This window comes from Tachypleus tridentatus, chromosome 13 (assembly GCF_004210375.1).
Source record: "Tachypleus tridentatus isolate NWPU-2018 chromosome 13, ASM421037v1, whole genome shotgun sequence".
Lineage (NCBI taxonomy): Eukaryota > Metazoa > Arthropoda > Merostomata > Xiphosura > Limulidae > Tachypleus > Tachypleus tridentatus.
In genome coordinates, this window is record NC_134837.1 from 183,870,651 (window position 1) to 183,889,489 (window position 18,839).

At 33.0% G+C, this 18,839-nt stretch overlaps 1 protein-coding gene across 1 annotated transcript in view; it reads right to left on the minus strand.

The window, feature by feature from the left end:
- Positions 1–23: 23 nt before the first annotated feature.
- LOC143241073 (cytochrome P450 3A29-like) overlaps positions 24–18,839 on the minus strand; it is a 44,329-nt gene continuing 25,513 nt past the window's right edge. The window contains exons 2-4 of the mRNA XM_076484582.1: positions 11,059–11,204; positions 7,608–7,723; positions 24–853 (exon numbers count right to left, since the gene is read on the minus strand). Coding sequence (XP_076340697.1) covers positions 755–853; positions 7,608–7,723; positions 11,059–11,204 — 361 coding nt within the window. The 3' untranslated portion in view covers positions 24–754. The remainder of the gene's footprint in view (positions 854–7,607; positions 7,724–11,058; positions 11,205–18,839) is intronic.

Sequence of the window (18,839 nt, forward strand, 5' to 3'; positions counted from 1 at the left end):
TAATTTTAGGGTCGCACCAAACATGTTCGCCCTTTCAGCCGTGGAGGCGTTTTAATGTGCGGTCAATCCCACTATTCGTTGCTAAAAGAGTTGGCAGTGGATGATGATGACTAGCTGCCTTCCCTCTGGTCTTACACAGCTAAATTAGGGATGACAGACAGCCCTCGTGTAGCTTTGCGCGAAATTAAAAAAAAGACAAACAAACAATTATCAATGTTCCATATAATATACTGGTCTATAATAAATAATGTCCCTTATTTAGTATACTGTTTGACAATAAACTGATGTAGTCCAATTGATATACCACATTACAGAAAATAATTTTGTCCTTTCAATATATCGATCGAGAAAAAATAATTTTCTCCATCTAGTATACGGGTCTATAATTAATATTCTTGTCTATTTACTAATAGAGTCTTCCATAAATAATATTGTACTTTTAATACACTGGTCTACATTAAATAATATCGTACATTTCACATAACACTCTACAGTAAATATTTTTTGACCATTTAATAAGCCAATCTACAATAAAGAATGTAATCCATTTACTATACCGGGTTATAATGTTATCGAAAAGATGATATTTATTCTTTCGTAATCCTCGTTAGCTACTCTATCAATTCTATTGAAGTAAACCAACGTATAAATTACGTAGTTACACACGTACTTAGCAATGTTTACAGTTATGTTGGAAAAGTTTTAAGTAATAAAAATTGTCAATATATGATTCTTTGTCTATATTTTTCCAATGTCAGCCACTTACAACAGCACTACATTGTACAATCTCAAGGTTTCTGACACCACACAGTCCAGGTACCATCTTGCCAATTTGTTCATAGTTAGTTCGACCCTACATAGAAACATATAACTGATAATATAATCAAATGATGTACAAAAATAAGCACCCCATTTTTTTGATTAATAAACAAAATAACAAAGCAAACTATACTTCTATATAAATAGTAAGAAGAAAGACCTGACCAGTATATATACATATGGAAGATCAGTTACGTTTTTTTTTGCAAACGATCATTAAGTTCCACATTTTAGAATTGCAAACCATATTTTTAAAGATGATCGTAGTTTTCTCTTAACACTAATACTTCTATGATATTTGTATAAGAGAACAGATAGCTAGTGGTGTCCCACTGCTGTTGTGTTCCTTTCCATAAATGCTAATGTCCTAGGTTTAAACTTATAACAACACAAGTAAGTAAAACTAATGGTTCGCTAGCTTAGTGTGTGAATTTAGGAGTAACATACTCTTCCTAAACTTGTGAAACTTCATAAGATATCTGGGTTTATGCCCGAAAACGTTGTTAATAATAAGGGTACACAACCAAGAGAGCAAAACGTTCTAATTATTATGAATAGTATAATTTTATCATTAAGTTTATTTATCTGTGTTCGTTATGAGGTGCATATGTCTAGTTCAGATCTATATAGCTAGCTTGCGCATACCAGATCTCAATATTAATTAGATCTTTAATGGGGATTCTATTGTCAAGTCGAATAAGTTGATTACAGTGACTCTGGTCACTTTCCTCATAAAGAACAGCACCTGGATTCAAGGTGTGACCGAGAACTTGGAAATGTATGGTTGTGTTGGCTTCATCAATTATAAACACTTGTTAATGACTATTCCCGACTTCAATGAAATGTCTTTAAAGGTCGGTGGGTTCTCTTTCGTGATCATAGCTTTCACTTTAATTATAAAAGCATACTAGTTTAAAGTGTGGTTTCGTAACTCATTATTATTTTAAACGTTCTGCTGTGAGAGTTTCCCTCTGCCATTGACACTCAATACTCTTTCCTTCAGAGCGCTGAATTATTTTCTTGTATATCGTTTAATAATTTTTCTTTATAAATATATAATATTTCTCCACCAAAGGAGCAGCCACATACTCCTATAACCACCGACCAGTTTTGAAGACATTTTAAAATCCCAATCAGCGCACGTGGCTTTTATTTGTAGAGTAGATGTCTGTTTATGACGTGACAATAGTTATAGAATATTTACAACGTTTACAGGGAAGGGCGAACTGATTAGCTATGCCTTTAAAAGTGACTTCCAACAATTTTATCCTACATTACATTCACATTGTCATGGAGTATTTCTGTAGCCCATCCATCCAAAACTCGTACTTCAAACACTGCCATCGTTATATTTCATTGTGAGCAAATCAAACACTTAAAGCAAAATGTGTGCACATGTGTACTCCAAAATTTCTTAAAACTCTTGACACTTAAGGAAAGGGTAGAATTTTGAGTGTTAGAAAATGAACTAAACGTTATTGATGACACTAGATGGAGCTGGAGAGGAGTGATGTGATTGACCTTGTCATCCCAATGTCAATACGCAATGAAACAGAGGTATACTTTGAATTATTTATAAAACCTCTCCATGACTTGAGAAACGGAATCTCTTTGTTTTTGTTCTTAACGTTGTTATGTATCTACTATGCTACATACTAGTAGTAGTAGTACAGTACTGTGGCACCGTGGTCATACAAATACACTGTAAAGAACCGACAAATCAACAAAATCAATTTATAATTGTCTGAAAAAGTGCATTAATTGAACAAGTTCTTGCGAGCGAGGTTAGTACTGAGTACTAGGCTTAACGTTAGTGGCCTCAGTGCAATATATTAGCATTAGGCCTAACATTAGTGTTGTTATCTGAGAACAGAGTGACAATAACGTTAGGCCTATATACTGTAACTATTTTAGTGTAAGTACACTGGAAACGCTACTGTAGTCTGGAATAATGAAGTAGACTATTCCTAATTTAAGGAATTTAAATTCCCGTTTTGAATTTGCCTTCGCATCCAGTCATGCAGATAAAGTTTCAGACATATACCTATTTTGTTGATGTATGATTTCTTGGTTCATCTAAAGTCCTCAGGTCAAAACTGAGCTCAAAGTTGAAGTTACAACTCATTCTTCAGATATTTGATTTGTATTAAGGTACTCTAGCCTAGGCCTAACCCAGTATTTAGTAGTTTAATGTGCAGTACAGTTTACAATTGATTATACGTTATGTATGTGTACAGGACAGAATGATCACTGTGCATATAGGCTACGACAGTACGTGTTGTTGACCACAAATTGTTTTGGAATACTTTTTCGTTCACAATGGAATTGCTTATTGTCATTGGTATTGTTCTTGCATGCAGCTACCATAGTAACAACCATAATGAAACTTTTGGAATGACTGAAAACTAATTCCCCTAAAATGGATTGAAGCCAATTTCGAATGGTTTTCCACCAATCAAAATGCAGCAAATCAATAAAGGTATTTATGAATTCATATTTATGTTCTGATGGACCTAGGTCCTAGGATAACATTCTGACAATCTTTGTCTAAATGTGGGCTAAGAGTTTGGTATATTTGACTGTCAAGGCAACGTTTTTCTTTATGAATTTAATTGTGCATGAAAGAGAAAACTGGAAAAAAAAGAACCAACAAAAGGCTTTGGATTTAGTGGCCAAAACTAGAAAAGTGATTAATTTTTTTCACTCAACTTACACAACATGATCTTCCAAATCGAAACCCATATCCGCCATCAGAAGTCACTTGTGCTGCATTTGACTCTGACAAGATTGAAGTTGAACCAAGCTCCATACCTACTAGCACCACTTTGTCCACTTCAAGGTCAGAACATCATGATGACTTTGGGGTGTCACAGACTGGCTAAACTGGCACAAGTCTCACAACTGATCTCACTTTGCCAGTAAATTCTCTTTATCTCTAGTGTTAATGGTCATGCAAGTTGCTCTACAAGACGGTCTGAAGTTGAAAATCTACTGGACTATGGTAAAATACTTAAGTCTGCAAAAAGATGAAGAAACTAAAGCAAAAGCTTCAGGGTTGTGGTTTGATTTCTCTCTTGATGATGTGGCTTATTGGATTGCTTATGGACCCAATAACTATCAACATTGAAACTGGACATTTGGCAGATCTTGCCGGAATTTGCAGCAAAAGAGTTTGGAAGAAAATAAGTTTGCCATATACGTACCCTATGCAGCCCATTCACTAAATCTGTTAGACTGAAGTGCTGTTGATTGCTGTCAAGTGGCATTTTAATTTTTCTCTACAATACATTTGTTTTATACATTTTTTCAGTCTCAACCATCTGGTGGAAAATTCTTAAAACTTGTCTTGGAAATGAAAGTGTGTTAAAATCTCTCTCTGATACCAGATGGGAGGCACATGCTATAGCAACAACAGCAATTTTGAAGTCTTTCTTTAAGCTTTTGTAAGCTTTAGAATGTCTAGTTGAAGACCAGTCACAAAAGGGAGACACTAGAAGAGAAGCAGACAACATTGCAAATAAGATGCAAGAGCTAAAATTCGTTTTTATGTTGATCATGTGAGATGAGACTTTGTAAATGTTTCATAAAGCAAGTCAAGTTCTGCAAAATGAGGATGTGAAGATCTGTAGGGTCATTAGCTGACCAACTACTCACTTTAAAGGATGACTTTGAAATATTTGAAACAGTTGCAAAGGAAATACTACCATATGTTGATTACAATGCAGCTCAAACTCATAGACGTGTCAGAAAGAAGGTACTTAATGACGGAGATGTACAAGAAGTGGATCTGAATGCCAGAGATAAATTTCATATTACCACCTTTAGACAGGTGTTGACAAATTCAAAACGCAGATGAGAAGAAGAAGAGAGGTGTACAAAGAAAGAGCAAACAGATTTTCTTTCCAAGTGATGTACCAAATGATGTCACTTCATCTGCTGAAACTGAAAGGTACTCCCAGTGTTCCCAAAAGCTCATTCATGCTTACCCAGAGAACGTGGACACTAATCTTTCTGCCGAGCTTCAGTAGTTTCACTCATATGTGCGCCATAAGTTCAGTGCAACAAAAACTGTAAAAACCAGATTAAGTTATGATGAACTTTATAAAATAATTTCAGAAAACAAAATTGAGTGTGCGTTTCCAAACGTAGACATTGCATTGCGTGAATTTTTTAACATTAATGGTTACAAATTGCACAACTGAGCGTTCATTTTCTCAACTCAAGCATATTAAAAATCCCAACACAACAACTATACAACAAGACAGACTGGATGCCATGTCTCTGCTAATATTACGGTATAAGTAAATAATTTGTTTAAAGGGATTTAAGTTCAAAGTGAGAATTGTTAACTCAGAGTGAAAACAAATATACAGAAAAAAATAATTCTTTTTAATTATCATTAAACAAAAAAGTGATTTCTCTTATTATTTCTAAATAAAAGGCCTCAGTCAATGCTTGATTTTGATCCATGCCCAATCTGTTAAATAAATAAAACAGAAAAGTTTTATTTAATAGAGTTGTGGGTCTGACCTGGATGAAAACTGAGGAAGGGGTATAAATGTTCAAAGTTTTATTTCACTTTCAGCACTTACTGAGTCGTAAAGCCTTGTCAGTTAAGCAATGGAGGGGACAAGGAGGGCAGTATTGTTGGGCTGTAATTAGGGCATCAGTTACCCTTAATCTGTGCCTGAACAATAATTATACAAGATTAAATTATGTAGAGCTACTTAATATTGTTATATATCACATTAAATGTTAAAGTACATCATATTGTCTTAGTATTGCTTTACAATGCATTACGTTTTCAATAAATCATGTTACCTTTAATATTGTACATTTATTGTCAAATAAATCATGTCAGCTTTAACATTGCTGTACATCTCACAAGGTGTTAAATCATGTTAGATGTAGCATTGTTGTATGTCTCACTAGGTGTTACATAAATCATGTTGGTCAGAGTATCGTTGTACATCGTTGTTTATATGTGTATTTCGGTTTTAATAATAAGAGCGTAAGAAAATTTCTTCAACATTTATTTCATTGATACACGGCACGTTGTCTGAATGAAGGAGACAGAAGTATATCCTGATAAAAGAAGAGTACAATTAAAAAGCAAAACATATCTGTTGGAAGAGATAGAGACATAAAGCATAAAAACGCAACCAATATAAAATGTTTTCTGAAAACGAATCCGAATGTTCTCCGTACCACCAAAAGGCTAACTAGCTCTCTTTCTCAGTTGAGGCCTGGCATGGCGAGGTGGTTAGAACACTTGACTCGAAATATGCAAGATGCAGGATCGAAAGCCTTCACTGGTCCAAACAGTATGTGCAGCACGGTGATGATCTACATATTTTGATGTCATAAGCCTTCAATATTCTGCCTGATTCACATCAGAAACTACCCTCACCTTACCTAGGAAAGACTAGCACAGAGATCTGTGGACAATGTTTATTAACTTTCTTCCCTCTAGCCTATATCATCATACTGATGGAAAGTTAGCAAGTCTAGCCTGTAAAATATCTGAATATATATTGAAGAAAACACCATAAACTTTCCTCTTGAAATTAACGATGCTGACATATAACAGACAATTACGAGAGGCTAAAAAATGTTATATTAAAAACAATTTAGACATTTAATGTGCAAATGCTGATTTACTGCATTCTGTGTCTCCTTCAACAAATTAAAATACCAGCTATGAGAGTGTGACCCAAAGAATTTCTTGATCAAAATCTTGAATAACTTTTTTTTTCTATTCAATAATACCTATTAATTATAGTTATCGAACTCAAAGTATCATAGATATTATATATATTTCTCCACTGAAGAGACCTAATGATATTTCTTTGATTTGCCGACCTAAGCTGTGTTGATGAGCCTTCAATAAGCGAAAGTGAAATTTATAGAAGAGAGTACCATCAAACAAAAGATACGTTATGTCTCTATGTAAATTATTCTCTTTATCATACATACTGTAAAAGATGCTTTTCCTTCTAAAGGATATTTTATAGCTATTAAACAATTCCATCAACACCAACTTCCATCACCAACCTTCAGTATATTTGCTAAAGTAAGCATTTCATACTCTGATAACATAACACAAAAAGTTGTAAAAAAATAAGTATTCTTGCTATTTTATATGGCAAGTGTTGAAAATACAAACATATAATATTACCAGTGTTAATATCAACAACAAATGCAGAGTTTTATTAGTCATGTGATAACTATTTGGACAAAAGAGGTACCGCAACAGTAACTCTCACAGGGCCGCGTTACATTACTTCTCATTCTTGATCTTCTATTACGATCATAAAGACTGTTTCCAACGCTCTATTATAAACACTCAAGTAACTGTAAGTCATATCAACATTAAACTGTTAAACGAAAGACGATAATGCATACTGTACGTTATATTAACATTTTAGGCAAGTTCTTTTTGAATAACAAATAGTACATTCGTTATTATTCATTATAAATGTGTTGAATTTAATATGAGACACAGTCATAACGCAGTCCTGTTAGGGAGAATTTGTGGTGCCTTTTTCCATCAAAGCGTAATAATTAGCCTCGTTCTACGTTCATTTCTCAATTTTTACTTTCTTCACAAAAGCATATACAGTATCCACGAATCACGACTCCTCAATATAGTGGAGATCAAACACAGGAAATGAGATATGATGTAAATGCATAATTTAAGGTGTGTTAATACCAAGTGACAGTATCCTGTATGTTTAATGTCCTTTAAGGACTAGAAAATACACTACGTAAACTAAAGTTACTCATACCTCTTTGTTTTTCTGCCTATATTCGATAAGCTGATTCGTGACTCTTTCAAAGAAGTTGACATTATCTTTTGGGATAAACTGAAATCCAAGAATTCGAACTAACTTTGGACACATAACTAGAAAAAAATAGTATAATCAAATTAACTAAAATGTAAAAATAATGAAAGCATAACAAGCGGTCTCTCTTAAATTGAGATTAAATATCTATATATCCAAAAATGTTCCAAAAATACACAAATTTTCATAGGGTATCCTAACTTCTTCATATGGCTGTATGTATGTGAGAAAGTATACTTACATAAATAAATAATAATGAATTAATTAAATGTCCAATAACTAAAGTACTATATTTTCCCCTCCATATTCAATATGCACAAATATTTTGTTATTTTCCACATACTGGTGTGATAGTGTTTTGTTAAAATTATCTTAAGATGTATAAATTTGTTCAGTGAAAGTTTTATTTCAATACGAACTACACGATATTGTAGAAAAATATATATACACTTTATATGTAACAATGTCGACATATAACAAAACATGAAAAATGTTATTCATGTAGATGTTTATTTAAACTAGATTTCTTAAAACTACATCGGAGTTTCAAATTCCTAAAGAAAGATACTGCTAAGTTAGTTTAACGCAGCTTCTAAGTATAGAAACAGTTTTTTTTAAACCACACACAGACAGCTTTCGTGTTTACTTTCTACAAACAATGTAGAGAAAATCATGTCGTTCCTAATTTGTTGAAGCTTAGAATTTGGGGCCCGGCATGGCCATGTGCGTTAAAACGTGCGACTTGTAATCCGAGGATTGCGGGTTCGCATCCCCATCACGCCAAACATGCTCGCCCTTTCAGACGTGGGGGCGTTATAATGTGACGGTCAATCCCACTATTCGTTGGTAAAACAGTAGCCCAAGAGTTGGCGGTGGGTGGTGATGACTAGCTGCCTTCCCTCTAGTCTTACACTGCAAAATTAGGGACGGCAAGCACAGATATCCCTGGAGTAGCTTTGTGCGAAATTTAAAAAACAAACAAACTTAGAATTTTTTCTGAAATACGATAAAACGGTAAACAATATATTGTTGGAAAAAATTCAGATTGTTATAATTAATGTGAAATGTTATTTATAACATTCTACAGTTCCAGTAGCAAAAATTATTAGTTTCTTTAAAAAAAAAACTACGTAAATTTAATTAAAACAAAATCAGTTAACTGGATTAAAACACAATTAATACATTGTGTCCACAATTACTGAAGGCCCGGAAAGTTCTAAACATTATGACGCCAGATTTTCTAGTAAACTCGTGGCGTAATTTATAAACATGAGGTTCAGTGAAGCATAGAAAAAATAGTTAAGAACATATATTCCAGAATGAATCAGTCAGAAAGATACCGTTATGTTTTGAGCTGCTTGACCAATCAGACAATAATTTGTATGAGTAAGATTATTTTTACGTTTGATATAGAGCACTTAGAATATGGTAGTTGTGCTAGAACGTTGTTTGAAGACTTGTCCTACAAGTTGTTATGGGTTTAAGCCTATAAAAATGGTAAATAAGAAATAAATTAATTTATTATCTTTATATGGACTGAAGATTAAATTATTTTCCTCAAATAATTTAAATGATCCTGTCTAATGAAAGAATAACGTCACAACTTTAATGCCAAATGTGGGATTATTTTGGTGAGAATAAAATAGAACTATAAATGTTGAAGATGACGAACATAAGTTAGGAAAAAGTGGAATTATTAAAAGAAAGCATTAAGTAATGAGACAAGAAACACGATACAGATTAAAAGAAAGCATTAAGTAATGAGACAAAACACACGATACAGATTACAGGAAAACATTAAGTAATGAGACAAGAAACACGATACAAATTACAGGAAAACATGAAGTAATGAAACAAGAAACACGATACAGATTACAGGAACTTAATGGAAAAAATGTTAGACAAGAGACAAACTAATTAAAAAATGAAGCATATGTCTAATTGAAGAGAAGATTCATGAAGCTATGGGAAATGTAAAGAGAGACGAAAAGTTTGTAGAAATGCATAAGGACATTAAGAAAAAAGTGATGATGATAAAATTGAAGATGTAAAAAAACACTGACGAAGTAAAAAAAGTCATCATTGAGGTAGGGAAGAACATCAGTGACAAAATAGTGACAATCAGTGACATTTGGAAATTATTCATTAATTGTGAAAAGCAAACCTACCAAACACATTTTTTATGCAGTTCATCAGGATTTCTATCCTACAACGTCGTCTGTTGTAAAATGTGGAAAAAGAGAACGTATTTGGCCTAGATCTTGTATCACCACTACTGTGGCACATATTACTGAAGGACTTTCCAAGACTACTTCACTCTTGGCACTGCTTAATCATGTTCCAAAATTTGGCTCAATAATACAATATCAGCCAACAGATAATCCAATGTCTACGATGGAGAGGCATACAGAACTCACTTTGATTCCATATAGTACTTCTATATCAAGGACAATCTGAAAATAGCTACTTTAAAGGAAGATATAGAAAGTCCGATGTGAAATCCTCGCATAAAGACAGCTTACCGCCTTACTTACAAGAACTCTATGTCTGGCACTAAAGATGTTTTCAAACTGATATTTGTTAGTGGTTGTATACTTTTCTCATGGAATATCAGTACACATTTCACAATGGATCTCATGACTTAAATTAAGCAACTAAAATATCTTAAAAGTTTGAAACTAAAGATGAAGTCCAAAACATGAGTTATCCACATGACATCCACGTTAAAAATATGATGAATTTATAAGGTTATGTGTGGACTACTGGAAAATGAGTGATGTTACAAAAAAAATGTCTACATGCTACTACGGATTTACTATACTTTGGAAAGTGCAAGTGGACAAACAGAGTAGATGGAAGATAACCTATACCACAGGAAGTGGAGTGTGAGACATATTATGTTACTGTTCCAATTATGTAGTGCTCCTGCTACATTTCAACAATTAATGGAGTGCACTGTGTTTGAACTACCCTGGAACATTGTACTCATCTATTTGGATGAAAGAATTACACATGGGAAGATCGTTGATGACTCATATGAAGAATATTCTGTGTCAGTTGATGCAATAGAAAGTTAAGATGAACCCTAAGAAGTGTGAAAATTTCTATCAAAACTAGAGTTTCTATCAGTACGGAAAGTGTGTAAAGATCCGTGAGACGTATCTTTCTGAATTTGCCAACACAAAAGAAACTACGTGAGAGCATCTATTGGACTTTACTTCTGCACTGTTCCTTTTGTAAAATCTGTCTCTGGGGTAGCTTGTCCACCACACATAGTACTACTTGAAAAGCTAATTAAATTTTGTTGGATGTTGATTTTCCAAGACTGTTTAGTGTAAACGTTATTATGCAATTCAGTTTGAACATTTAAGTTGAAAGGAAAATATTTACTTACGTGTAAATATTTGCTTTAGTTTCAGGTTGTTGTTAAAGAGTTCCCGAGCATTCTTACTAAAAGGATTGTTTGGATACTTTTGTGAGTCCACCCGTGTTCCAATAGCACACGTTGCTATGGTGTCCATAGTGAAAGCCCCAAAATAACTGTTCAAAATAAAAACTTAATAATTTATTTATTTTACATTAGGTATGAACATTTATAACACTTAATCTAACAACGTTATGATTAAATTATCTGTCAGTCTCTCAGTCTACAGAATCTAATACATTCTGACTAATACATGCAAAGTGAAAATGACAAAGAGGAGTCGCTAGACACAAGGGATCCATCCACACCCCGAATTTATTTGTTGGTCTTGAAATATCAGAATATAAAGCCGTGATCGATGTCACAATGAAACGCCGAATATTCTTGGCCCAATCGCCGATTTTTAAAAGTACATAGTAAGGTCTTTGGTAGGTTGTGTAGGCCACAAAACAACAGCAACATTTTCTAATAGAAAATTCTGATTCTGTATCAAACTGTGGATTGTGTTTTTTACTAGAAACGCCATCTAGAAATTAAATCAATATTTATTATTAATACTTGTTTAATACATTTTCAAAGACGACTGCCCAATAACATAAATTCATTGGTTCTCTGTAAGAACCCATAACGTTCTCCTGCTACCTGTTTCACTTAGTGTTTTATGAACCTCTATTTCAAGAATCTAGCTCGGTCTTCTAACAATTATTACGTTAAAATACGGTTTCTTTTAAAGCTAATAATAGTAAATAAAGAAGAACATAGGTTGTTTAAATATTTTCTGTATATATTATATCTACTGTACAAGGATGAAACACGTTTCACGACCGCTGGTTAAGGTTGAAAGTAGTTATGTTTTCTACTTAGCTTAACAACTGATATTAATCTCCAAATTAACTTGGTTTATCACAGTTCAAAAACAAGAACTCACCTTTTTCATCTTACCGCTACCGAAGGTTGAGAGATAAGACTTCTGGTTTGTCTCCACTCTTCTCCTGTTTGAGCAGACAACATTTTATCCAGAATAGGATCTCCCATTTCGAAGACCTGAACCAAAGAATAAAGAAAGTTAATAAAAGTTCCATATAAAAAAGTTAATACATAAAGAACAACACGTGAGATAATAGAAACACATTATCAGTTGTAGAAACTAATGGCGCACCATACGAAGAGAAAGTACATTTGAAATACTTCATAAAATATTGAAAATATCTCAGTCGTATGTCTGGAGAGTTATGCGTTAAAAACTGGTTTCTATAACCGTGATGGGCACTGCACAGAGAGCCCATCATGTAGCTTTCGGCTTAACTACAAACAAAAGGTGAATGTTTCGTATTCATTGCAATGTTTTGAAAAGTGTCTGCACTTATAGACGTTTGACACACGCATTGTAATGTAGTTCCCTTAATTTGTGACATTTACCTTCAAGTCTCATACCTTTACAGGTATTTGTGGGTACAACAGGTGTTATTGGCGGCTGGTACTAGTGTGTTCTTTGGTTACATCAGCTGTGTACAGGCTTCAAAACACCCGAAAACTATTTTATCAGATTTTGTTAACAGATAACGTGAGTAACCAATGCACTGTTAGAGAGTTAACCCTAATCCAATATTATTATTGGTTATTTCTCTCAGTATTATTCTTGTTTTCAGTTTGACCATTTCTCGTCTTTATAAGTCTTTATACGTTTGTAAGTAACATTTCACAAAGCGTCTTTTCATGTGTTATATTAAAGCTCCTACTGAATTCTACAGGTCGATAGTAAAATTTATAAATGTTTATTTTGTTAACACACTGTTCTGATGTTATATCATTACTTTGCTACCATACAGTGAGGAACCTAGAATTGTTGAAAGAAAAGTAACCAGGCCTATACAACTGATACTTGGGTAAGTTGGGAAAAGTATGTTTGAAATAGAAGTTTCATTGGCAAATCAAGAACAATTTGCATGAACTCTTTGTCACGAACTTCAGTTCATGATAAATAACTTGGAGTCACAAATTTGTTTACTCATACAGACAACTTTCTGTCACATAATCCACTATTCCCATAAAACACGTACATTCACACATTGCAATATTCATTATAAACCACTTAAATCTAATACCTGGTTATTTAACCTTGTTTCTGTCATGATGGAATTTTCTCGGTAACTTTGTGGTCAGCTTCATTAGATATCTGCCACAATTCTGGTTCGATTTGTGCATCGCACAAACCGAGTATCAAATAATTTTATAGTTAAAACAGACAAACGAATCACTAAGAATAATTACTTACTCGTCTATCTGAGAAGACATGGAAATCTTTAACTGTTACCAGTTTAATCAGCTCTGGTTCGGCCACCTTTAGTACTGGCTTGGAGCTTTCGAATATTCTGTAATTTTTGTTTTAAAAAAACAAAAAACTGTACTATTACAAAAACTATTACAAAACAATAAACTATCGAACTAGTTTATCATAATAAAACTTAGCAATAATACTTAAGTTGTCAATACAGATTTTAAACACTCATCGAATAACATAACCTAATGTTAAGACGTGTTAGATAAATATAATAATAAATGTATCATAGAGTATAAGTTGAAAAATATAAAAAACACTTTTTAATGGTTTAACCAAATTTAACGAAGGTTTGAGCTTTTTTGTAATTGTAACTGAATTTGTAACAGAAAATTCTATTATTTACTCTAACGGTATTGTTGACAATCAAAGTTCGAAATTATATATATAAATGGCCAAATTTATACAGCGGTTTAATACAGGTGACAAAAAAGTCTTAATGATTTCCATATACTTTAATATGAGAACCAAAAATTTCACAGTACCCGTATAATTTCCCAAAAGTTCTACAATCTGTATCAACCTGCAATAGATGAACAGGCTGTTAAAAGAGAAGCGATATGAATAATGGTTTTTATTAAAGTAAAAACAAGCACAATTTTTAACGAAGACAGTACGTGAAGAAAAAAATCCATCTTTTCGATAACATTATAACCCGGTATAGTAAATGGATTACATTCTTTATTGTACTCTGGCTTATTAAATGATAAAAAAATATTTACTGTAGAATGTTGTATGAAATGTGCGATATTATTTAATGTAGACCAGTGTATTAAAAGTACAATATTATTTATGGAAGACTCTATTAGTAAATAGACAAGAATATTAATTATAGACCCGTATACTAGATGGAGAAAATTATTTTTTTCTCGATCGATATATTGAAAGGACAAAATTATTTTCTGTAATGTGGTATATCAATTGGACTACATCAGTTTATTGTCAAACAGTATACTAAATAAGGGACATTATTTATTATAGACCAGTATATTATATGGAACATTGATAATTGTTTGTTTGTCTTTTTTTAATTTCGCGCAAAGCTACACGAGGGCTGTCTGTCATCCCTAATTTAGTAGTGTAAGACAAGCGGGAAGGCAGCTAGTCATCATCATCCACCGCCAACTCTTTTAGCAACGAATAATGGGACTGACGGTAACATTATAACGTCCCCACGGCTGAAAGGGCGAGCATGTTTGGTGCGACGAAGATTCGAACCCGCGACCCTCAAATTACGAGTCGAACGCTTTAACTCACCTGGCCATGCCGGGCCTACTTGCTGTTAACAAATATATAAAATCTACGATATTATTTAGTGTAAACATATATAATAAATCTGCAGATAGCGGGGTCGAAACCTTTAAACACATAATTAACGGTCAACTCCACTATTTAGTGGTAAAGAGATGACGAAGAGTTGGCGGTGGGTGTTTTTTTTTAGCTGTATCGACTCTTGTCTATCACTTCCAAATTAGGAACGGCTGATATACATAGTTCCCTTTCAACATTGTGCAAAAAAACTACACAAAGAAATAAAACATATGTAGACTCAGAAGAGGAACAGCTTTGCTTTGAGATTCCCCACAATTATCGTTACCAAGTTTTGGGATTACGCTTCCAACCTCCACTGCCAGTTTTAACTGTTGGTTAAACTTCTATATTTTTCTTTTGGTAACTTAAAACACAAAGTAACTCTTTAAGTTACATGCCTTTTTAAAATTTGCAAATTGTCAGAATGTGTGTGTTTCAGTTCAAACACAGTTTCAAAACTATCATGACTATGGTTAAATGTAAAACAACTATTATCACCATGGTTAAATGTAAAACAACTGTCATGACCATGGTTAAATGTAAAACTTTTCACCGATATTTTCAAGCACAAAATAATAACAAAACATTGGGAGTGATTTTCAGCTAAATTTGTCCAAATAAACCTTCATGTTTAGAGCTACCGGTATATTTTCATTCTTCTATATTTTGTGAATGGAAACCGATAGACAAAGAAGGAAATAGAAAGAAAGAAAAAGAAACAAAAATGTTTATATTTTCAGTTTTGTTTCAATTTCTCTTAAAGCTACACAAGAGATACATGTGCTAGCATTTCCGAATTTAACAGCAAAGACAACAGCCGCTAACTACTGGACTACTCCTTTCCTAACGAATTGTGAGATTAATCGTTATATTATAACGCCTCTTTGAATCAAAGGGCAAACATGCTCAGTGACGAAAATTAGAACCTATTAGATTTTAAACGTAATTGTTTTTATGTAATCTTTTAGAAATTTTCACGGAATAAAACACTGTATAATAATATTTTTCCGACTTCTAGTATTCAACAATATTCAGAACTGATCAGGTCGACAGGAACACAACAAACACTAAAGTGTGTATAATATTATACACGGAAATTTGTTTCGTTAAAATTATTTTTTTGGGGGAATCCCAGACCTCTCACCGGATCCTTCATAGCGCAACAAAATATTTTAAGGTTAAAAAAATAAATCCACGTATAATTATACTTACCAATTTACCGATGTAAGTTTAGTATATTAAGTAAGATGATAAACCTAATAATAACGTCTTGTGACAAGTACATTAATTTAAAAAACAAATTGATCGGTTATTTGAAGTAATTTCATCCATCATATTGACATATGTTTTCTTCGTCATTATTTAGAGTAGCTTTTTACTTCATTAAACCTAAGAAGACAACTTAACGAACTTCTTTAACCCCCTTCTTCTTCCAGTAACTATAGTTTCTTATCGAATACCTAAAAAGGGAAAGAAGTTATAAGAACTATACATATTATAACTTAATTGAGATTTACTTATGTTTATTTCCATCGTCTCATCTTGAAAAACAACTTACATTTGTAGGATATTCAAATATAATAACGAAATATTGATATATATATATATATTTATAACCATTTGAATCAGTTATATAACGAAGTTTACAGAGTATTAGATGCACTACAAGTTAACCTTCATGTAGTTTTTAGTGATGTATTACAGACCAACCTTCCTGTCGTTATTAGTGATGCATTACAGACCAACCTTCCTGTAGTTTTCAGTGATGTATTTCAGACCAACCTTCCTGTAGTTATTAGTGATGTATCACAAGAAAATATTCATCAGCTTATAACAAATGAATGTACACACAACTCTTATCTGTTGTGATAAATAGTAGGGCCTAAACACAACGACGTGGTTGAAAAAGATTCTTCAACTAATTATTTTTGTTTTGTGCTTTGTTTTAGTTTATGTGTTTTGAACTGACTTTTTAGAGAGAGCGTTTTGGTTCATGTGAAGTTTATCCTGTAATTGGCAATTAATTAAAAAGATTGTTGAACAGGACTAGCTTATTCTTGAGAAACCCACTTGAAATAAAATGTGTCTCAGAACGCCTGCTATGGGTAGTAACACTTTTATCGTTAAGCAGAGAACAACGTTGTTCTCTACTTATCAATAAAAGAGTTAATACCCATACTAGCCGTTTTGAGATGCACAGAACTAGCTAGCATAGTAAAGGCACTTGATGTAGTGGCAGATAAACAATTAAGTCAGTGTATTTTGTTATTCATATTTATTTTTATATATGTTATACATAAGGTGATGTAACAAATGTTAGTGAGATACATTTAAACAACAGGAAAATTGTTTGAATTATATGATAGTTTTCTCAACAGTTAAAATAATTAATTTATTTGTTGTAATAACAAAAGCCATTAAAGCTCAACTTAACTTCTTCAAGTAGTCACTTATCTGTTAAAGGTCGTAAGTGCTACACTCCAGTGTAGTTTGAAGCATCAAAGGTGTAGCTATGCCACAGGAACTTGTAAGGATGAACTAACTTGAGATAAACTGTTATCGAGGGTTCTCGTGAACAACAGAATTTTGAAACATTATCTTTAAGGGCTTTTGTGATAATAAATTTTAAGCACAAAGTTTCAAGATTTATCGTTAACAATAAGCGCTGCCCCCCGCTGGACAGCACTAAGTCTACAGATTTACAATGCTAAAGTCAGGAGTTTGATTTCCCCTCGATAGACCACAACAAATGGACTGATATGGATTTGCTATAAACAAAAAACACACACATCATTAACAATAAAATTTTGATACATTATTACCGAGGGTTTTACTTAACAAGAAACATCTGATACATTATCCCCGAGAACTAGCTTAAAAATTACTGTTGTGTAATATTTATGGGAATACAAGAAAAACAAATAATAAAAAAGTTGCAAAAATAAAACATGATGTAGGAATGGCAATTGGACCAAATATACTGAATCAAGATAGAGGTGAGTACACAAAACCATACAAAAATCATTATTTAAGTAGCCGTATCTTTTCAAGAATAACTTTTACCTACAACTTAAAGTTGAATTTCTGTCTGTTACATGAAGTAAGGTTTGAATAAAAGCACATAAATTAAATATTACTGTACTGTTTGACAATGACCACAAGCTTGCACGATTGACTCAGGTCTTACTGTTGCGCGTTTTCGTAATTGCGGCTGTTTTCTCCACGTTAATTTTGAATCATACATTAAGCCTAAAAATTTTGCTGACGAACTTGTATCAAGAAGGGCCCTCCTCTGATATAATTTAGACGGGTTTATATGTAAGTTCACTAATTTATGAATAACATTAATTTTGTTTTTCGTTTACTGGTTTTGGTTCTATATTTTTGACAGCATTTAACTGTTGATTTAAAACTGGTTGCAACTAAAATTAATATCGTTTATTAGCTTATCGGTTGCGTAGATGATGCACACAACGCGACTAATCATCCATCAATGAGGAACCCCTTCCCGGAGAGAAATACTCCAAGTAAGGTGTCCTCAACATTTGCTCTACATTTCCTGTCATGAAGAACGTTGGACAGCCAACGAATTACTTCTATTGGTAATTCCATTTATTTTAATTTGAAGCTTTAACCATTATACCACACATTACGCTTTCACAATATCGAGAAAGCAACCCACAGTGCAATTATTTTAGTTAACATGATTTATTACAGTTTCGGTAAGCCGGACTAAATGATCGATTGTTTCCTTAATTTTCTGAAACCATTTTGAACCTCGGGTAATTTTTGTGTGAACTCTTCCAAATTTGAGGCTCTGCTCTTAATTATTCTATCTACAACTTTGCCTAGACAGTTAGTCAAATTGATCGGTCTGTAATTTTCTGATTTTTTCCCTGGTTTTCCTTCCTTCAAGAGCATAAATACATTAGCTTGCTTACAAGAGTCAGGGATATATCGCAAAATTATGGATAGATTAAATAAAGATTTTATGTGATCAAACAGTCTCTGAGTACCTTTCTTTAACAATATTGTTTGTATTTAATCTTCTCCTGATTTTATAGATAGTATAACCTCGGGTTCAGTTGTAATTCTTTCCACT